This window comes from Paramormyrops kingsleyae, chromosome 8 (assembly GCF_048594095.1).
Source record: "Paramormyrops kingsleyae isolate MSU_618 chromosome 8, PKINGS_0.4, whole genome shotgun sequence".
NCBI lineage: Eukaryota > Metazoa > Chordata > Actinopteri > Osteoglossiformes > Mormyridae > Paramormyrops > Paramormyrops kingsleyae.
In genome coordinates this window covers 3345580-3367767 of record NC_132804.1, presented here as the reverse complement: position 1 = coordinate 3367767, position 22188 = coordinate 3345580, and the positions used below count along the sequence as shown (strand labels likewise).

The following is a 22188-nucleotide window of genomic DNA, read 5'->3' as shown; positions in this document are numbered from 1 at the left end:
GACGTAGGACACAGGCACACCCAGAGGCCCCGTGCCGAGTCACACAGCGTCCATCAGGTAGGATCCAGGTGCCGTCTTTGGTGACAGATGAAGCAGATGGTGAAGGTCGGCCAGCGAGATGAGAGCTGTCAGCGTCACGTGCTGGCCAAAGTGCCACAAGCAAAGCAGTACCCCTCCAAGCTTCTACACCCCCTTGACAGAACATCCCAGAAACCTCAGACCCCAACAACGTGATCTGGTATACACGAGTGCCAGCAGTCTCCGTTGGTGGAGGTATTCAAGGTTCTTATAGCAGAAAACCCAACACATTTTTAAACTGTATAATGATCCCCTTATGGATTTAACATCCACCCCCTCCAACACCACACATACATAAACCATATAAACACAGATCTGAGGACGATTCTTAGGCTTTCGCGTTCTGTTCGGAGGTTAAAAGCAACAGGGTGTTTTTTTTTCAGACTAAGAAAGTGATGAGTTTTCATGGTTTCTGTGAGTAACAACAGCTATAATCTGGCTTATGGAAATACAGCCACATACAATATGATTATGAATTACAGCAAAAGCCTGCATAAATCATTAAGGAAATATCCAGAGGTTTTGCTAGAACACGTGTTATTCGTATTTTTACGAATACTCGCTAAGAAATGGGATAGCGCAAAACGAGTTGCTCTTCTCTTACGGGTAATACGGTAGCGAATTCCACTGCGTTTTTAAAGGAAGTCTCAGGCAATTAGCCGAGTGAGTAAAGAGAGTCGGACGGTGCGCGTACTCCCAATGACACGCTGAGATAAGTCCTGCTCTCGTCTGTGGCGATTCCTCTGCCATCTGCGACTGTTATAAACATGGGATTTGAGCTGGATCGCTTCAAGGGTGCCGTGGACCCAGATTTTAAATGCAACTTGTGTAACAAAGTTTTGGAGGATCCGCTGACGACTCCGTGCGGTCACGTCTTCTGCGCTGCCTGCGTGTTGCCTTGGGTCGTTCAGCAGAGCAGCTGCCCCGTCAAGTGCCAAAGGATCTCCACCAAGGAGCTGAACCACGTCCTGCCGCTGCGAAACCTCATTCTCAAGCTGGACATAAAGTGTGACAACCATGCCAGGGGCTGCGAGAAAGTGGTGAAGCTGCAACATCTTGCGGAGCACGCCGAGATGTGCGATTACTCGCCCGCTAAGTGCAGGAATAAGGGATGCAGCGAAGTGCTGAACCTGAAGGACATGGACTCTCACATGCGAGAGAGCTGCGACTACAGACCCGTGGGCATCTGCGAGAAGGGCTGCGGCTTGATGCTCACCCACAAGGAGCAGCGATCGGACGGCCACTGCTGCCTGAAGGCGCTTAAAGTCAGCAACGGGGCGCTTCAGGCCAAAGTGCTGAGTCTGGACAAGGAGGTGAAGAAGCAGGCTCTGAGGTCCAGCAAGCGGGAGAAGGCGCTGGTGGCGCAGCTCTCCGCCGTGCACAACGAGCTCCAGATGACAGCGCTCAAGTACCAGAAGAAGTTCACCGAGTACAGCGCCAGGATCGCCTCCCTCACCAAGAGCCTATCTCCCCCCTATAAGGTGAGAGTCAGCCCCAGACATTTAATGATGGATGTCTAGCACCCCCTTTTAAATCCGATCAAACGCTGTTAAAGCCAAAAAAAAAAAAAAATCGCATTTAAACTTTTTTTATTTATTGACAATGTACTTCGCACACTGGAAACCCCGAGTCGCCCCCCGCCCCGATTTTTTTTTAAAGATGCTTACTAAGTAACCTCAACTCGGACTTTTTCTTTAACCAGACTTGAAGTCTCCTGTGGTCGTTACTTAAGTTGTTTAATGGGATTTCCAATGCTGAAGGTCTTGGAAGGGCTGTTGGCTGGTCAGGAGATTTTTTTTTTCTCTTCCTCCTCCACTCCTCATCCTTTCTGGAGGCATGTCTGTCAGCTGCAGTGTCGGCCAGCTGGCACTCTGGGGGGGGGAGGGGAGGGCCAAATATTTACCGCTCCTCTGCACACAGCGGAGCCCGGAGCGCGAGTCACCTTTCGCCACCAAAACTCTGCCACTTTCTCACACTCGTGTGACGCTGCATCAGCATCTTACCCCACTTTTATATTTAATTATGCATCACGAGGAGGTATTTCTCCTATACAAAATTAAATAAAAAAATAAAATGGCGCTAGACGGGAAAGTTTTATTTAATATATAAATACACCGTGTCTGCAGATTCCGATCTGATATGCTGCTGTTCTCCAAAGTCTGGCCGGAATATCCCTGAAGAGTATAATGACATTTCAATGTGTGATTCACATCATGTTCTGTTCTTCACTCCTTCGTTATGCTATTTGGACATTTAGCGCATTTTTTTATTTTTTTTTTGCAGTGGACTGAAAGTGAGGCAGTAAATATTCTAGTAATAATCACCTAGGGAGCCATTGGTAGAAACGTTCTCAAGCTCAAAAGCTTTACACAGACTACAATGGGGCGTGTGTGTGTTTCTGTGAAACTCCATGTAGCCTTATTCTCCTGCTGAGCGCAGCTTTAGCTGTCTGTGATGAAGCAGATTTCTGTGACACCATAAATGGTTACTGGAAAGCATCTGCATGGCTGTTACTGGACTGTGGCTGTGAACTTGAGGACAGAAGGGACCCACGGCGCCGTTAGGGTATCTGGGTAACTTTTTAACTCTTAAAAGTAACTCTTTAACACGCCGATGATTTAAAGTAATAGTAACCAGGGCCTGCTGCCTTAATGTCTCCCATGATGCAATGCTTCACTTCAGCTGCCAAATGAGAGCAGCTTGAAGTTCTACCTTAATGGCGGGGAACGTCTCTGAGAATCCCTGCCCAGTTTATCACATTTGCTGTTTACCGTACACACACCCCCTTCCCCCAGATAATTCTCATGGAAACCATCCCCTGTCACAAGATATGGCACAAAGTCTCCTTTCATCACTAAGGTACCTTTGCCAGTGGAAGGTTCTGCTTTGAGCTCTGCTCTCATTTAGATGTTTAAATCTGATTATTTAGGAACAGCTGTGTGTGGGTTGGTTTATGTGGATCCTTTGTCTGCAGGGTCCTGGTCTTTGTAAGATACAGGTGATGGACTGACATGTATGATAGTTATCTTGTGGTAGTTACCATCTACTGTACTCTGCACTTTTCCTGAATAGAAACATGTCTACGGGCAACACTGCTTTTCTGCATATTTAATTGTCCTTTGGCTCTTTATTCATTATACACTGTTATACTGGTAATGGCCCAGTGGGTAACCACTCCACTGCACTTGTTGTATATAGCCAGTAAAACATCTTGAATCCCGAATCTCGTGACCACACTGTAGCCAGCAAGCGGAACAATTACCCTGCTTGCTATGCATTTCGTACTGAAGTCAGTGGTTTCTCAGAGAGACCTTATTTAAATGGTTTGGCTGAATGACCATTTGACCCATAACAGGACAGGCTACGTTTCAGCCTAATTAGGGTGGAGCACATTTTCAAAAATGAGACGTGGTGTATGGACGAACGTAGCAGTCCTTATACACATCTTTGTTTTCCCAGAAAGCATTTATGAGGGAATGATTTCTTAAATTAGCCTGTAAAGAAAGGAACCAACGGCCGGAAAAAAAAATTAAAAATCGTTATGTGGATGGTGGAGTTGCTTAGTGGTAGAAGTTTTCAAAGTTTTTTTTTTCTTCTTTTTTCAAATTTAGTCAGGCAGTATGAATAGGATTTGTTTGGTGGGAGCTTTAGTGAATATATGGCAGAGTCAGATTGAAAGATACAAGTGGATTAGAGACAGGCGAGCTACCGGCCACCACGGGGTCCTGATGTGGTTAAAGGCAGGTCCTCCACACTCGGGGCAGCCAGGTCACGTGTGAATATACGCTTGGGCGATTATGTCCTTGTGCACTCCTGCCCGCGTCTCAAAAACAGTTAAAGCTCCCGTTGAATTGGTGTCACATTCCCTCATCACCATCGCTGCTGGAAGCAGCGTATTGTGGGTATGAGACTGCTCCTAGCCTCACTGCCTTGTGTCACTTGTTGTCACCAAAGGGTGTGACTGACCGTGATATGAGGGGCCCCATTTTGTTGCCTGATATTCATTGGTTGCTTATTACTTCGCTTTTAAAAATCTGTATTTTATTGGTTAGTGAGATTTGCGGTATTCGTTTCAACCTCCACCAACTTGGCGTATTGCAAACGTTTCCTTAAAATATCTTCCATTTAGTTGTGAAACAGCGAAACATTTTTTTTTTCCAACTTGAAGAGGACAGAAACGTTTGAAGATGTTGGGTCTCGAATTTAAGTTGCATGTTTCAAAAGGACCAAAGCAAACAAAATGTTTCACTGTGTCTCCAGAGACCAATGGAAACATTAAGTAGTTTGCTCTCTGTACAGATACAGATGAGTAACAAAGAAATGAGTGTGTGATACATAGGAAAGGCTTAAGATACAAAGTTACTTCTTGGAGTAGTTTACACAAAGTAGCTACGTTATTTAAGTGGCTCTCCCCCATGTCAGACTCCAGCTGGTATTCTGGTCCCTAACTGGGGATAAATAGCAGGATCGATCTCTCTGTCCACTTTCCACCAGAACTATATATTTGTTATTCTATTCGCGATGTCGTCTGTTGCCTGTACACTCAGTCAGAGGAGCTGGTCAGCATGCACTGCAGCATACCACTGATGCCATTTTTATATATAGTCATGGTACAGTATGACTTACATAGAGTGACAGCTGACATGCCCCCCCCCCCCACTCCCCCACATCGGGAGAATGGAGGCAGAGCGCTGACAGCAGCCTCTCCTGCGGCCTCGCTGCTCTTTCAGCTTTCCTGCCAGCTGTTCTCTGCTGTGATTGGCTGTGAGCGCAGGGCATCCCGTCTGCCCCCCCCCCCTCTTACCATTTGCCCTCTTTCTGCTTGCAGGGGGGAGAAACCATCAGCATGAAAGCCGTCCTGCATCGGGAATCAGGCTCGCTGGGATTCAATATCGTCGGCGGCGGCAGACCCTGCGGGGTAGGTGAAGGGTGAAGGTGTTCGGTCATGGCTTTGCAATCTCCATCAGAGAGGGTTAGGGTCACGCCCACTGGGCTTAGGGTTACTCTGGCAGGGTTGGGGTTAGGGCAGTGGTATTCAAACTGTGGGGCAATGAAGGAATTGTCGAGAGGGGGGTGTGCCGGTGAAAGGGAGAAGAAAAACAGGGAAAGAGGTTTGAGGTGGGGGCTGAACCAATTTTGAAATGTCAACCTTTAGAAATATTAAAAATAATAAGAGGACATTATATGCCAGTGCATATTATATGACACTCAAATTAAAATAATTAAAATGGCAGGTGCCAGGTCATAATGGCCCCATAACGAGAAAAATATCCGTTTTTTTCCCTTATGGGGACCGGTTTCCTGGTCCCCATAAGGGAAAACTCTATTTTATAAAAATCGGTGACTGCTATGAAAAAACTAAAAATGCAAAAACTCTTGTATTTTGTTAGGTTACTTATGGTTATGGTTAGGGCAGGCTGGGGGTTAAGGTTGTCTTAGTTAGCGTTAGCATTTTTCCCATTGAAATGAATGAGCGGTCCCCATAAGGATATGTTTACCCTACATGTGCGTGCGTGTGTGTGTGTGTGCGTGAGTGTGTGTGTGTGCGTGTGTGAGTGTGTGTGTGTGCGTGTGCGTGTGGGTGGGAGGGATCAGAACTGATATATCAGCCCTGGGGGGGCGTGTCAAAAAACAAGTTTGAACACCACTGGCTTAGGGTTATTCTCCTGGGGGTGTGTCAGGGCGGGGGTGTCCCAAGTCCGGCTCCCAACCAATTACAGCCAAGCAGGGGTTTTAAAAGGCCCACGGTTTGTCTCTTTAACTATTATATTTGAACCGCCAAATGAAAATAGGTTTAACAAAGCTGGACTAATGTGCTCATTAATGAAAGCAGCAGACAGTACAGGATCGCACCCACTTCTCTAATATTACTTTCTTACAAGCTGTCGCTGAGTAACATTAACGGCTCACCATGTAAATTTGGTTGTTTTTTTTTTTTTTGCCAAATCCAAAAGAATTGTTTGTCTCATCTGTCAAGAGACTGTCGCAGTTATGAAAGAATTTAAGGTGGAAAGACGTTATGAAACTAAGCATGCAGTGTTATCCGAGATTCTCCGGCAGCCAATGAGTAGACAAAGTGGAACATCTCAGAACTGTTCTAACCTCACAGCGATGAACCAAGGAGCCGGAAGAAAAATTATGTAGCAAAACTAATCGCTAAACATGCAAAACCCTTATGTGAGGGCGTGTTTATTAGCGATTCTGTAACGAAGAGGGCTGGAAACATCTGCCCAGAAAAGAAGCAAGAGTTTACAAATGTTTTCCTCGCTTGTAACACTATTCCAAGGAGAACTGAGGAAATGTCTTCAGACATCAGAAGACAAGTGAGTGAAAGAGGGCACAACTTTTCTTTGGCCTGTGATGAAAGCAGGAATACAACAGATCCTGCCCAGGTGCTGATTTTTCTGAGCGGAATTGATGATAACGTTAAAATTACAGAGAGACTAATTAACCTCAAAAATCTTAAGGCCCACACAAGAGTCGTGGATTTATTTCAGTGCGTATCTTCTGCTATTCAGGGGGTGATAATACCATGGAATATCTGAGTGGAATGGCTATTGGGGGTGCACCTGTAATATTGGGGGGTGCTTTAGCCAGATTCCTATGCAGTGGTGGGGGGGGGGGGGTGCTGTTAACATCCACTGCTTGATTCATCAAGTCCTGTGCGCAATGCGATCACGTTGTGACACCAGTGATGAAGACCAATAATTTAATTTCTGCAGAAGCCCAGTACTTCTGCCAGTATCGACAGCATCCTTCTGACACCGAGGCAGAGTATGGAGGTGTAATTTACCATGATGACATGAGATGGCTCAGTCTGGGGACTGCACTGCATGTTTTTTCCACAAAGAGAGAGGGCACTTTTTGGCTGAAAATGGTCAAGTAAGGAAAGAAGCTGCCTGGCTGGCAGAGTTGCCATTCTTCGTAGACATGGCTAAGCGCCTGAATGTGATAAATGTTGGCATGGAATGGGAGGATGCAGTGGTGAGTCAGCTATACGCACATCGCATGCGGCACGGCAGGCACGGCAGGCTCGGCAGGCACGGCAGGCTCGGCAGGCACGGCAGGCTCGGCAGGCACGGCAGGCACGGCAGGCTCGGCAGGCTCGGCAGGCACGGCAGGCACGGCCTCTGCAGCTCACAGGCCTGCGGGCCCTTGAGCACGGCCCCTAACCCCCAGCTCCATGGCTGTCATGGAGTCACCCCTCAGAATATGAGCCTAACGCCTCCCATTTCCATGCACTGTGAGGAGTAATGGATTGTTATCTACAGAACGTAGGTGGGCAGGTTAGAAACGTGCAGCACCTCTTTCATCTCCCTCTGCTGAGTTTAATGGGCGTTTTCATTGCGCTCAGTAAGCTGCCTCTATTGCCCTCTTCCATATCAGCTGTCGCTGGAGCTGATTGACCTGCGGTGCGACGACAAGCTGCGCAGCCGACATCAGCATCTCTCTCTAACTGACTTTTCTCAGCAGCTGGATAACGAGAAATTCCCTGTGTCGTGAGCAACTAAAGGAGGCGGGACCAAGATATCTGATTGATTGGCTCTGCCTCCTCTAGTTCGGACCCACCTCCTCTACCACCTGATTGGTTATCTCTCTGAACCAATCAATGTTCTGCCCTCAGAACATTGTAAATTCCCATGAGCCTTGAGAGCATTTAGGCTGTTTGCTCCTCATACCATGTGAGCTGGGTTCTTAGTTGTGTTCATATTTTCTTCACTATTAGTTTCTAAATGTTTTGCCTTAGAAAATCTGAGAAACTGAACTGCTGAATTATGGGTGATTCCTAGATTACCACCCCGTTGCCAGAAATGCTGTGTGTAATGTAAATAAATACAGAATGCAATGATTTGCAAATTATATAAACTCATATTTAATTGCAAATAGAACAAAGACAACATATCAAATGCATTTTGTATTAAAGTCATCTTAAAGTTTCTTTGTTACTGCAGACACAGTTTTAAATAATGACTACAATTTTAAAGTGATGAAACGTGTTATTCTCACGGGGTTGGGTTATGGTTATTCTTACGGGGTTGGGTTATGGTTATTCTCACAGGGTTGGGTTATGGTTATTCTCACGGGGTTGGGTTATGGTTATTCTCACAGGGTTGCGTTATGGTTATTCTCATGGTGTTGGGTTATGGTTATTCTCACAGGGTTGCGTTATGGTTATTCTCACGGTGTTGGGTTATGGTTATTCTCACGGGGTTGGGTTATGGTTATTCTCACGGGGTTGGGTTATGGTTATTCTCACGGTGTTGGGTTAGGATTTTCTCATGGGGTTGCGTTATGGTTATTCTCAGAGGATTGGGTTATGGTTATTCTCACGGTGTTGGGTTATGGTTATTTTCAAAGCGTTGGGTTAAGGTTATTCTCATAGTGTTGGTTGATGGTTATTGTCAGACTGTTGCGTTATGGTTACTCTCATGGGGTTGGGTTATGGTTACTCTCATGGGGTTGGGTTATGGTTATTCTCAGAGGATTGTGTTTAAGGCTATTCTCATGGGGTTGGGTTAAGGTTATTTTCACAGGGTTGGGTTGTGGTTATTCTCAAATCCTAATCAGAGCAGCCTTCTCGCCAGACCTGTACCCAGTCTTATATATAGATAGCATAAATCAAGACTTTATTGGCCTGGCACTTAGCTTTGGCTTAGTGGATTTGGTTTTTCAGATTAAAGGCTATAATTATCTTCTATGGTGTTGAATTAAAGATTGCAACTCTGGCCACAGCCCGTCCCAGTGCCTTGGAGGCTCTTTGGTGTCAGCAGGGATCTGTGTGAAACCGATGTTTTCTTGGTGCTAATTCCCCTTTGAATATCCCATCCCTTTTCTTGCTGCTCCCAGTGAGAGCTGTGTACCCCAGTAACTGGCCAAACCCCAAACCTTGTAAGGCTGAAGAAGCTTCTGACTGTGATGCTTTGCAATACCCAGGTTCAGAAAAGGAGCACAGGGGCATGGGTCCTCCTCCAACCACAATCAGCCAATCATCTCACGTCCTTCTAAGGTTCATCTGTGGTGTTTACCTCCTTGGGAGGGATCGGCCACTGGGGTATCAGGGTGTAATTTGCCGTTTTCTCCTTTGACACAGGCTGAGGCACATGAAACTTTTACAAGAACAAAACTACCAAATAACCACAGCTTTTTAACATTATAAATTTTAATTCCTGTCGTTGTGGATTTGTGATCATTCCAGTTCTTTTTACAGAGTTGTTTACCAGGTTGGATCTGCAGATCTGATATTTTTGGGGGGTTCTTTCTAGCATTTCATGACTTTGTAAGCAGATTTTCCTCCTGACATAAAAGCAAAGAGAATTGTCAGAATTACAGAGAGTGACACTGGGTGTGACACTGGGTGTCTGCCGCTCTGCTTTCTGTTGATCGGCTGGACCGGGTGTTGGACGTCCTCATCCTTCAGCTGAAGGGGCCAAGTTGTCGGCGGCCTTTCAGGCACTCGCCAGACCATGTTGTAACATTCCTGATGCACTGAAGGCATGTTTGGAAAAGAGCCGTGTTTTGGGGGTAGGGGTGGAGGGGGGACGCTAGCCCGAAAGTCCGATCGTGTCTTTTGAGGTTTACATACAAGTGCACAAAGCAGTCTTTTACATTCATACGTGGGGTTGGTTCAGAGTTCTGGGACTGGAGGGTGTTGAGAGGGCCCTGGTAGAGCAGGCCGGCTGGAAAGAGTGAGTTCTGGGACTGGGGGTTGCTGAGAGGGCCCCGGTAGAGCAGGCCGGCTGGAAAGAGTGAGTTCTGGGACTGGGGGTTGCTGAGAGGGCCCCGGTAGGGCAGGCCGGCTGGAAAGAGTGAGTTCTGGGACTGGGGGTTGCTGAGAGGGCCCGGTAGAGCAGGCCGGCTGGAAAGAGTGAGTTCTGAGACTGGAGGGTGCTGAGAGGGCCCCGGTAGAGCAGGCCGGCTGGAAAGAGTGAGTTCTGGGACTGGAGGGTGCTGAGAGGGCTCTGGTAGAGCAGGCCGGCTGGAAAGAGTGAGTTCTGGGACTGGGGGTTGCTGAGAGGACCCCGGTAGGGCAGGCCGGCTGGAGAGAGTGAGTTCTGGGACTGGAGGGTGCAGAGACGGCCCCGGTAGGGCAGGCCGGCTGGAAAGAGTGAGTTCTGGGACTGGAGGGTGCTGAGAGGACCCCGGTAGGGCAGACCGGCTGGAGAGAGTGAGTTCTGGGACTGGGGGTTGCTGAGAGGGCCCTGGTAGGGCAGGCCGGCTGGAAAGAGTGAGTTCTGGGACTGGAGGGTGCTGAGAGGGCCCCGGTAGGGCAGGCCGGCTGGAGAGAGTGAGTTCTGGGACTGGGGGTTGCTGAGAGGGCCCCGGTAGGGCAGGCCGGCTGGAGAGAGTGAGTTCTGGGACTGGGGGTTGCTGAGAGGGCCCCGGTAGGGCAGGCCGGCTGGAGAGAGTGAGTTCTGGGACTGGGGGTTGCTGAGAGGGCCCTGGTAGGGCAGGCCGGCTGGAACTTAGCGAGCTGTCTCATGCACTATATCATAGTCAGAGTGACAGACATGCAACATGCAACTGTCCCCCCCTCCCCCTCCCCCACGTCTGGCTGAGGTTAGCCGCTCGGCCATGTCCTTCCCGGAGAACCTTCTCCTGGCGTGGACATCTTGGCAGTGAAGCTATATTAACCGTATTTAATGTGCACCTGTGGCCGGCCCACTGTGACTTTTAGGTGCCGAACCCAGTTGGAGATGAAGGCGGCGTCGTCATTCATGTGCCGAGTGGGCTTGTGCTGCTCCATTCACTCACGTTCCATTTGGACACGTTTAGGCTTGTTCTGCTGAGCTCTGTGTTTCTAAGCAATTTGTTCTAATTTTTTAAATTTCACTGTCTGTCTTCTCCTGTGTAGGACGAGGGCAGCTCCAATGAGGGCATCTTTGTGTCCAAGATTGTGGAAAATGGCCCCGTGGACAAAGAGGGAGGACTTCAGATCCACGACCGGATCATGGAGGTACGGAGGACATCTTTTGCGGCTTGCACCCCATTGGGGGGTCGTGCCATAGATCTGCAGTTACAGCCGAAACCCTGTCAGTTATGCCGTCACCCTCTGAGGAATGTTTTTGGCAGAAATGTTTGTTTATTGAAGGAATTAAATCTGCTTATACTGCTCAGCTAAATGAGTGCCTTAGTTTTGCTTGAGACAGGAAGTGAGGTCACAGGTCTCTCGGCAAACTGCATTACTCCCAGTTAAAGTATCCGCCCCTTGTTGTTTGACTTCAGATGTCTTCATATTGTAGCTGTTTCAGAGACTGGGCCATGTGCACCACTGCAGCCGGTCAAATGCCATCTGAGGTGCACAAAGCTGTTTTAATAATTCCGAGTCTTAATGACTTGGCTGGCTGAATATCTCACGCTTGTTAAGGTGGAACCGCATTGTCGTTAAATGCCAGGGTCAGGGATGTGGCCCAGGCCGCCGCTCAGGGTGAATCGGTGACGGGCCACCAGTGAAAATGCGGAGTTCTTCCCTCTGGTTTCCATTGAATGGTCTTCTAAAAATATCTATGAACGGTCAGGAACGGGTGGGCTTGAAGGGTGAATGTAAATAAAATAATGACAGCCCTGTTCGCCATTAATAATTAGCTGTGAGGAGTCGTATATCATATGTCGTTTATGTGGTCAGTGTGCTGGCTCAGTAAGTCCTCCGCTCCGAGCTGTGTGTGTGGGATGGGGGGAGGGGGTGTATCACGGTGTAGGCGAATCGGGGTCTCTGAGCGTGACCCTAACCCAGCTGGCACCCCTGCCAGGATGTCGCCTGCCTCGCCCCCAGTGCTGTTAGGTTCACCTCCACGTTGCCGTGGTTACAGGCTTTCTTCAGTTCCAGCAAAGGCGCTTCTTCCAGTTTATCCCTGGTTTGGAGGTCCTGTAGCCTTGACTCATGGAGGAGGTGCAGGATATCAAACTGTGGTTTATCTGGCCCATGGAAGGAGGAGAATGCGGCACTATTCCTGAAGGGACACCAAGGGCGTCTGGGTCTGAGAGGGATGCGGAGTGTTGGGCCAGCCTTGGCCCCGGGGACGGTTGACCTCATATGTTTATACCTCATGGTGAATATTATCTGTAGTTTATTAGACGTGTCACTATTTTAAAGCCAGAATTGAATGTTAAGTTGAAGATTGTTATAGGAAAGACAACTTGAAGTTGTGTGTGTTTGCGTGTGTGTGTGTGTGTGTGTGTGAGTGAGAGAGAGAGAGAGAGAGAGAGAGAGAGCCCTGTGTGTGCTACACATACCAACCAGCCCCCCCCCCCCCACCTGCCCCACAATCCTGTACGAGAAAGTAGATGGAAATAATTCTCCAAAAAGATGACCTTTTCCATTTGCTGTCCAAATGAAGAATAAAAGTTTAAGGAAGGGGCTATGACCACCCGAACTAAAATATTTATTCAGTTCTGCTGGTTGCCTGGGTGGCCAGGCAGTTCCTAACCGCGCTACTTAAGGAATCATTTTCAATAAAAAAAGGTAAGAAAATGTGTGTTTCAGTGTGCAGCTACCGGCACTTTGCCTGCGGCGTCTTCCTGTGTGATTGGTTTCAGGCGGAAAGTGCAGCGGGGGGGGTGGGCTTCTCAAGTCGGTGCCCCCGGCTTGTCCCCGTGCTCAGTCAGCAGGTTCTCCAGGCCTGCTGGTCTTCTGTGCCACATTCCCGGCGTCGCGAGGCTTCCCGTGTCCCCAGGGAGGGGACCAGAGCCCGTGTGTGTCTGCGTAGGTGCCATGCCTCATCGAGTTAGGTCAAGTAGGAGAAGGTGCTGTGTATCAGATGGTCAGAGTGTCGCCCTCCTGGCTGTGATTGGTTAGTTTCTGCTGCATGCTTTGCCTCATAGAGTCCCTGCTTTGCAGATGAGTCACGTATATAAAACAAGAAACTGATGAAGGATCAGATCTGGTACCGCAGGTGTGGGAGATTCGGATCACACAGAAACCGTTGTCATAGCCTTTAGCAAGACCGTAACCTGACTTTTAATAGATCAGATTTCTCCATAGTACATGCTTTACAGATAACATATAAAAGCTAGAAAACCAGTAAGGGAAAAGGAATCTTCAAAAGTTCCTTTGGAGGAACCCAGGACACTGGTCTTGAGCGTGTTTCTGGGCTACAAGGCTCCTGCAGGGCTGTTCTGCGTTAGCACAGGCCTACATGCAGACCCGCACACTACCTCAGCAGAACAGAACCACAGAGTTCTGGCTGCTCTACGTCTGCGGTGCTACGATTCGGGCTAAATCGATGAGTGAGGGAATGAATGGCTCTTTGTCCTCTAGAGAGAGTCCCTCATTAAATCCAAGGAGGCGTTTGGATTTCCACTCACCCAAAATCTGATGGTTCTTTTTTTTTCGGAGCTCGAAATCCTTGGGCGTGTTTACACATACGCTCTGTGTGACCTTCTCGTGTGGAATCAAAGGAAGGTTTATTTTACCTCAGGCTCTGCGTGTTTGTTTTTAAAGAAGAACAGCTGTACTAATGTGGGGATCTACAAAATCAACTTCTTTGGGAGCCTTAACTGTTCGGCTACTTAAATGGCAGCACCGGTGAAACGTTATCTTAGACAACAAAGAGCATTTAAATGATTTTTGTACTCTGGGCTGTGAGGTGTGGGGGGCACAAGGCACATATGAGCACACAAAAAATGCAATTTAAAGACATCAGTTGTACCCATGTAGAAAACCCCACCGCCACTTGCAGAGAAATGGCGCAATTACAGGATTCGAACCCTCAACCTGTCAGGTGTGAGTGAAGAGCGCTCCCTACTGAAGGTCTGTGCCTCCCATGGACCCCCCCCCCCATAGCCTGACACCTGTGCGTCTGCCGTGGTGACAGAGCTGGGCGTCAGTGACGAGGCTGCGGTGGGTTTTTTCGTCTCGACGAACCGATGAAACCGTGTAACGATCACCTTGCGATGCCTGAGCCTTTTGTTAACAGCTGTTTTAATACGCAAATGGAGAGTTAAGCGCCATCGGGACTCAAACCGTGTTTGATCCGTAACATAACATCAGCAAACGTAACCTATCATTAAAGTTCACTCCGCTGAGATGTTAACCACTATAATTTTATGTCAGGACGTCCTCTGTGTATAGCTAGTGGCAGACGATAGACGCAAAGATGATTTCCTTAGTATCGCTGATCTAATGCTGAGGCAAAGCGAAGGAAAACGCGTCATCTGGGTCCTGAGAGTGAAGGGGTGAATAAAGAGAGCCGGAGGAGCACGCATGAGGATTAGAAGTAGCTACATAGTCCAAGAATTACATAAGCGGTTTATGATGCCATTAGCAAGCTGCTGAAAATATTGACCATAATACTTAATTAGATTCCTTTTATTAGGTTAATTATGCTCTCTTTCTGGGGTGAAGAGTGGAAGATGTTATAAATCGCTGGAACTTTTTACTTTAATGGCGTCTTTAAGGCCGCGCCGTGATCGACAAATTCACAGTGACTGAAATCAGACTAACACTACTAATCTGTAGACCGACTGCGGTGAATTCTGGCACATATACTGTGTAAAAACTAAAAAAAAAATTAAAGCCCAAATGCAGAGAGGTGTGTCGGGAGATGCAAAATGATCAAGTTTAAGGAATGCTTGTCTCCTTGATTGTTTAGATATAAATCTAACACAGCACCGCCGATAGTGAGAGAAGACAAGGGTGTCACCCCAGGGCGTCTGGAGAGTCAGGACAGTCGCCAGGAAATGATGCCGTCGTTGTGAAATCTCGGTAAATACCGGCGAACTGCCAAGACGTGGTAGCTTGCATGCTGAAGTAAAGGTTAGCGCGCCATTTAGCTGTGACTGCAGTTCCCAAGGCCGCAGCCTCATCCTACCGCAAGTACGGGACCCCCAGCGTGCTGGCTTAGCGGCCCACACCCCCGGCCCCCCAGCTGGGGGCTGCGGATGGGCGCTGATAGAGGGAGGGAGGGAGGCAGGCCGCGGGTTTGCATGTTGACAAGCGCTAATTCCTTTTGAAGTGAGCCTAGCAGCGTTGCCCCTCACCGCCCCCTTCTCCTTGGGGGGGGGCCTGTATAATGATCTGCTGTGTGCTTTTTTTATGTGGATTGCTGCCCTCCCCCCACACCGGCTATTCTTCTTAGATTCGTCGGACAAGGATTCCTGCTAAAATAAGATGCGTTTCCGAATGAGCAGCTCCATCACACTAGCGGAGATTCCAGGCCGTCTGCAGGTCTCTCTGTGGTGCAACACGCCGGTGTTGGGGTGGGGCTGGACCCCGATGGAGGCTCATTAGAACATCGGTGTTTTACGCGGCCGCTAACGGGGGGTGTCATTAACCCGGCCTGATCTGGGAGGGGTGCGCCCGCAGTGGGTGGCTTCCCGATGCCGTGTTTCACCTCAGTACAGCCAGCCTGCTCCTGCATGTGTTCCGCGCTGCGTTTCACCTTCTACGTTATCCAAGCGGTCGGCTTTGGTTCCTTGGTTGTGTCCCGTTCGGAGATCCCGTGCCGACTCCTATTCTCGATTTTATTAATGAGGCGCCGCCGGACGCGCTGCTTCCGGCGTCTCATGTGACTCCGCTTCCCGGCTCCGTAAGGACAGACTTGGCAGTCATTCCTGCACGAGGATCACATGCTGGTGAACTTGGCGGTGGGGGAAAGTGGGCCATTGTGAGCGGCTTTATTGGATTTCATCCTGCATGCAGGATGGCCTCCTTGGGCTTGGCCGCACGGAACATTCCGGAATCACTTGGGTGACATCGGCTCGAGCGGGTGAGCTGGTTTTCAGTGGCGGTGACCAGCAGCTGGTGTGGGACCCCATGTGGTGGAGGATTGCAGAGGCCATGACTTAGTTGGGGGGCGTCTCAGCCGGTGACGCCTGCGTGCCTCGGCTCAGCCTCCACATGTGACACATTCTTGTTGACACCCCATCGTTAAATCCCGGTACCGTCAAGTGAGGCGATCGGGGCCACGCACACTCAGGTTTCATGCCAACTGCCATCCACGGCTGCCCCCCCCCCCACACCCCCTGTGCCCCCTTAATTAACTCTCTCAATTAAGCACTAATAGGCTGATTAACGGACCCTTGGCTGCGATATATAATGACCTGCCGTTTCCTGGCCCCCTCCCCCCCCCCGGCTCGGTAATGCATCCAGCCCCCAGCCATTAATCACCTCGCAACCTCACCCCCCCCCCCAGCATGACGGCACAGTCCCACTCGCCGCCGCGAATCCCCGAGCTGCATCGCTTGGCTGCTACATCTCTGTCTTTTGTTAATTTTTATTAATAAGAGACGCAGTTTAGAGATGAGATGCCAAATCAATTACGGCAGCCAGGAGCCTGCAGAACGCTCTTGGTGTTATGAATTAGCTAATGACGTCAAGGTGCGGCCTTTTAATTGTGCAGGGACCACTTGTTTGCTGAAAGGTCGTTTGTCACAGAGCTTTTATATATATATACACACACACACACAGACGCGTAGGAGCTTGTGTGTATATGTATGTACTGAGAGAGAGTTTATGCGTGTGGTTTTGTAACAGTTATTACATGTTTTTATTAGTACGCTATTTGTGGAGCTGACTTCCCTGTGATTAAAGTAAGAACTTAAGTTAATTTCATTGGCATTTTTATGAAGATATTACACGTGTGTGACAAACTGAGGCACATCCGGCTTTAATTAGCTTGTTGCTGCTAATTTGCCTGGAGTCTGTGGTTGCAGTCATTTCCTTCTGGGGTCACCTTTAAGCAAATCTGGCCAGGAAGCATCTTATTTAATGATATTTTATGGAGTTTAACAGACTGTCCTGGTTGCTGTACTTTTGCTGTTGTATCCTGCAGCCCAGCATTAGGAGGGGAAAGGGCCCCCCCTCGGACCGTCAGCATGTGCAAACTCCTCACACAGTGACTGCAGCATTTGCATGCTCAAGCCTGGATGCGTGAGGCTGCAGTTATATAAACTGACTCACGTCACCATTTTAAAATTCCACTTTAAACTCCCAGTCTGATGGTCATTCCCTTAATCATGGGTCACTGTCGTGCAGCCCAGTGGACATCAGGCAGTATGTGTATTTTAATCCGCAGTTTAGAAAGGTTGCGCAAACATGTTCCTGTTAACATTATGACTCAGTGTACAGCTGACTCAAAGGATAAGATTGGCTGACAAGGGTGAGACCACCAGCTTGGGGGGGGGGGGGGGGTCACTGTCAGGGTGGCAGTGAAGATGCTTTAACCCCCTGACTAGAGTGTTGGAGCTGGGCTTCAGGTGCCCCCCCCGGCGTGATTAAAGCCCTTTGCCGCGGGACTGGTAATGCCACGTCCGTCTTGCTGTGGAATCTGGGTGCTGTGATGTTCCGGCAGGGAATGTGCTTTCAACATTTGTGACGGAATAGCCTGACCAAGATCCTCGCCAACATCGAGGAGGAATTATTCCTCTGCTTCTCTTGCCGGCTACCTAATTAATCCGGGTGGATTAACCCCTCCTGTCCCAGCCAGTCATTTCAGCGGGGCTGGCTGGAGTTATTGCTGTCAAGAGTAACCAGGAGATGCTTGTTGTCTTCATTGTGAAGCAGCACCCAATAAATCCAGTTTTTAGTCGGAACATTGGTCAGGGTCTTAAAAACACGTTTAAAAAAATAATAGCAGCCACTACATATTATACGTTTATTAGGAGACATTTTGTTCCATGTCATTTCATTCAGAAAGCAGCTCAGTCATTATTCTGCTTTATTTACAGCTGATATTGTGCTTTTTGGTTACGCTGTAGGAGTTTTGTTACTGCTTCCTTCATTTTGGCCACATTTTTGGGATGAGGAGCACACTTCCCTCAGCTGCGACAGCGGAATGGAGGTCAGATGCATGTGAAGCACTCGTGGAGACTCATGCAGCCAGCGGAGCGAAAACAAAACCTGAAACCTGATAGGACGAGCTCTGGCTTCCCGCGAATTGCCTGGGACCGCTGGCCTCGTCGCCGCCTCGGTCCACTGCGGGGAGCTTCAAAGGGGGGCCCGCATCGGCCCGCTGAGGTGAGGCCAAAATAGCTGAACAGCCTGCCGGGCCGCGGCTCGTTTGATTGGCCGAGCCGCCGCGGGCTGCCGTGCCGCGGCTCGTTTGATTGGCCGAGCCGCCGCGGGCTGCCGTGCCGCGGCTCGTTTGATTGGCCGAGCCGCCGCGGGCTGCCACGTGACCGCCACCTTCAGAGAGCCAGACAATGGGCGTGTTGACATGCTTTTCGGGGAAGCCTGATCAAAGTGGATGGCATCTGGAAGATATGAGGGCTAGTTAACGGAATTAATTATCACTAAGGCTATTTTGTTGGGGTTACTACCTTCCCTGCCGTAAAAATGTGGACTTCTCATCTCGGGGGTGACAGGAGCTGATTGTTCAGACCCCTGAAGTTGCTTCAAAAATTTCACCATTAACCACTGAACTGTGACGACATACCAAGCTGACATACTGATAGACTGTGATGGTGCCTGAAATGTTACCCTCATATACACTACATTTACAATTGATTTATCTAGCAGATGCTTTTGTCCAAAGTGACCTACAGTTGAGGCAGCAGGGTCATTGGGCTTAAGGCCCACGCTCAACGGTGAAACCACTCTGCCGACTCGGGGATTTCAGCCAGCTGTATAATATTCACACACACACACCCCTGTGTAATAGTATAATCAATTTGCTTGATCTCTGTTAAGAACCATGCAAAGCCAATATCAATAGCAGTGTGTATATTACTTACCCTCCTCTCTGATTTTTTTAGCCTTTCATATGGTAGGCAAATGAGTGTCTCAGATCCATGTGTTCTTCAGTAACATTTCAGCTACAAAACATTTCAGTTACCTTCATGTTACTTGATTGGCAGATTGAGAGTATCCATGAAGCACCATGCAGGTGCGCAAGCCATCAGTCAATCTGGCAAAACTGACAGTGGCTCCACACTGCGCAGAGAGGGCATCGTTCAGACACTCTACCAGCTCCCTGAACCACGGGGTCACCGGTGCCGCCGGAAGCTTCTGGGAATGGGGCCGACCTCTGCAGCCGAGCGCGTCACGTGCCGGGCCTGACGGGCAACGTTAAATAAACCTCCTCACATCTGCGGCCGGCATCGAGTTACTGAACCGGCTGGCTGGACAACAGCTGCTCCTTTATGGAGTGTTTAGGGACCCCCTGACCCCTGACCCCTCCCATGCTCCTGCCTTCTCTGTGTTTCTGTCCCTCAGGTGCCTCACAATGTCACCGTCATTCCAGTGGCACCCGGTCTGATGCCTGCATCAGACTACAATCAGACTCATGCATGAGTACCACGCTATAGCAGCACACTCTGGGGGGGCTGGGGGGCAGGAATCCATGACCTCCGAGTGTGAGCGCCGGATTGTAGCACGGACCCCACACACCTGCCCGAGCGGCGCGGGGATCCCCTTCCTCACGCTGGGAGATATCAGCAGGGCTCAGGCGGTCTCTCCTGTGACTCCACCCTTCCTGTCTCACACCCGAACCTGGGACCCTGGAAAGGTGGGGGTGGGGGCACCGGGAGGAGTCGGGACACACAGACCCCAAGGCCTGCTGCGCTATATCAGGCCAGCAGCTGCTCTCTCACCACCAAGGCATGCTGGGATGCCGGCCTTCACTTTGGGGCTCGACCCGCCGAACACAAAGCCTGTATTTTCGGTCCTCAGTCCCTCTTTCAGCTCAGACAGGGGTTTATTTAACTTTTTTTTTCAATGGAAAAGAAAAAGTGAATGAATAAGTGCTTCCTGACTGTGTGCTGACCCCCCCCCCCCCCACTTCCCGATGAAACAATGGTGCCGTGGAGCTGAGCATGGCCGCCACACGTGACCCGGTGTCTCGAGCTGTGGCAGCTGGCTGGGGTCCCCAGTGTCGTGTGCCCGTCCCCCAAATTCCCTGACAGGGGGCAGTGTAACCCGAGCCCCCCCACAGCTGTCCCACCCAAACATCCAGGCGCGTTTTTATCTGATTCTGGAGGCCCGTGGAGACGGCTGGCCGGCTCCGGACCCAGGCGGTGTCGGTGGAGAGGCTGGATTCTGCCCTCTGACGGGTTTAAAGAGGAGCGATGAGGAGGCTTTAGACAGAGCAGAAAGTATTTTTATCTGCATGTTTCCATAGTTGTATTAATCGTTTTACGTATATTATGTTAATTAATTCCGTTAAATTTCTTTCAGTTCCAATAAATTTGAATATTTTTGCCCCAGCGGAATATCTTCAGAGCTCCTTGCTTTGTGTGAAGCCACGGAAATGTGAAGCACATGTTTGCCTGCGTTCGCGACTCTGAGGTATGCGTGTGGGGGGGGGGGGGGAGTAAGGCCCCCTGTCGCCTGGCTTCACCTCGGCGCCCGTACACTGTGAGATCGCGGCCGCCCGGACACACCCTCCCCCCAGACCGCCACGCCAAAACCACCCGTCCTCCGAAAAACACACACCTCTTTCATCTGGGGAAAACGGATCGTGCTGCAGACGGCAATGCCATCCGTAGGGAACGTTCCGGGCCGCCGATAATTCCACATTCCAGGAATTTTCTCAGCTTTTCCTTTTTTTCATTCTCTGGTTCTTTTCGAGAACAGCTCGAGGTTTCCTCGCCCTCAGCAGCAGCAGACTTATGATTTTGTGTATTTTTTAATTTAAATTCTCATTAGAAACTCCCTTTGGTCTGTAACTGCAGACATCAGACATTAATTTGTCTCAAAGCAATTGTAAGGCTTTATTGTTACCTATTTGTCACAAGTATTGTTAGAAACTAGTGTTTTCCTGTGTTGCAGTGCCTTCTCCCCAGTATACCTATGGAGGTTTGGCCCACTGGGAGCCTAGCTGTCACTCATTTGCATGTCAGACCCGTGTTCACACGACCTCGTTAGCCTGCCTGCACAGCCCCATCTGCGATGTTTGGCTGCGTCTCGGAGGTCAAGCAGCGGCTGAGGTGCTTTAACGCAAAGCAAACCCAGCCAGTGCTCTCTCTGTTGGAATCTTCAGAGGGACACCCATCGCTGGCTGACTGATGGCGTCCACACGTCCCGTGACCCCCCCCTCGGGACGTTTGCTCCCCAGCAGTATCAGTCACGCAGCCGTGGGCTTCAGTCAATATTTATACAAGCCTGTATATCCTCTGAGGGCCAGCAGGCCTCCTGTCCGAAGAGCTGCTTAGGTCTGACCCCTCTCTGACCCCAGTGTCAGGAGCTTGACGAAGGTTGCGATACCGGGTGCTGACAGCGGGGGGCGCCATCCTCGAATCTGCTCTCCGCCCTCCCCCTTTCTCCAATAAAGCCACAGTGTGCCATGCTGAACAGAAGAGGTTAAAAGCATGACCGGTGGTTCATATACCTGACCTTCATTAAGGCCAGTTTAGCCCCACCCCCTTACGATTCTCCCGCCATGGTAATCAGTTTGATATCATTGTCTTGTGATGTCATCTAAGAGACATCAAGTGCAGTTACAGTGCTTAGCTAAAATATTGAAATATTAAAATATTTGGATTCATTTTTATTAAGTTTTATTTACAATCAAAATAAATATCTGTTTTAAAAATCTAATTTTTAAAATAGTTTCTTTTTTATAATCAGCACAGTTTCCAAACCCGAAAGAAATCACAGTAGACTGGAAACAACAATAATGTGCAGTTGAATGAAGTATAAAGCGCAGAATGGAGATGAGGTCGTCTCTAAAACCAGCCTGCTGGACTGAACAGTAGGTGGTCTGTGTAGACAGCAAGCCTGAGAGGTGCAGTCTGTACAGGGGCCACGCCGGCCTGGGGGAGCGACATACAAACACTTCACCAATTGATGGCTGTCTTCCGGGTCCCAGTTTCAAATAATTTGTTTTTGTTTTGAAGAATCCTTTCCCGCTACCCCCAGTGACCCGTCTCATCCCAGGGTAGCTTTCGATCCATGTGCGTACCGTCAGAAAAATAACAGAATGTGATAGTTTGGGTTCAGCTTCAATGACTGAAAGCCGTTTCCGTCACCCGGCACCTGGGCTTTGATAAGGTCCCCTGTCGAGCACAGCAGCGCCCCCTGCTGTTCCTCTCCTGCACCCCCTGCTGAGGTTTGGGGCGTGACTGCGGTGTGTTTGCCTACACTTCTTTAATTGCTTAACTCAGATTTATAGGGGAATTCTCCCTAAATCTTTTTATTAGTTTTTTTTTGTTGTTGTTTTTCATCACCAGGGGATT

General features: G+C 49.3%; 1 protein-coding gene across 2 annotated transcripts in view; it reads left to right on the top strand.

Moving 5' to 3' along the window:
• Nucleotides 1-670: 670 nt before the first annotated feature.
• The window catches only part of pdzrn3b (PDZ domain containing RING finger 3b), an 81982-nt gene continuing 60464 nt past the window's right edge, over nt 671-22188 (top strand). The window contains exons 1-3 of one of the 2 annotated variants that reach the window (XM_023794029.2): nt 671-1559; nt 4907-4996; nt 10931-11032. In XM_023794029.2, the coding sequence (XP_023649797.2) occupies nt 846-1559; nt 4907-4996; nt 10931-11032 (906 nt within the window). In that variant the 5' untranslated portion in view covers nt 671-845. The remainder of the gene's footprint in view (nt 1560-4906; nt 4997-10930; nt 11033-22188) is intronic. The other variant, XM_023794028.2, reaches the window with a different exon arrangement.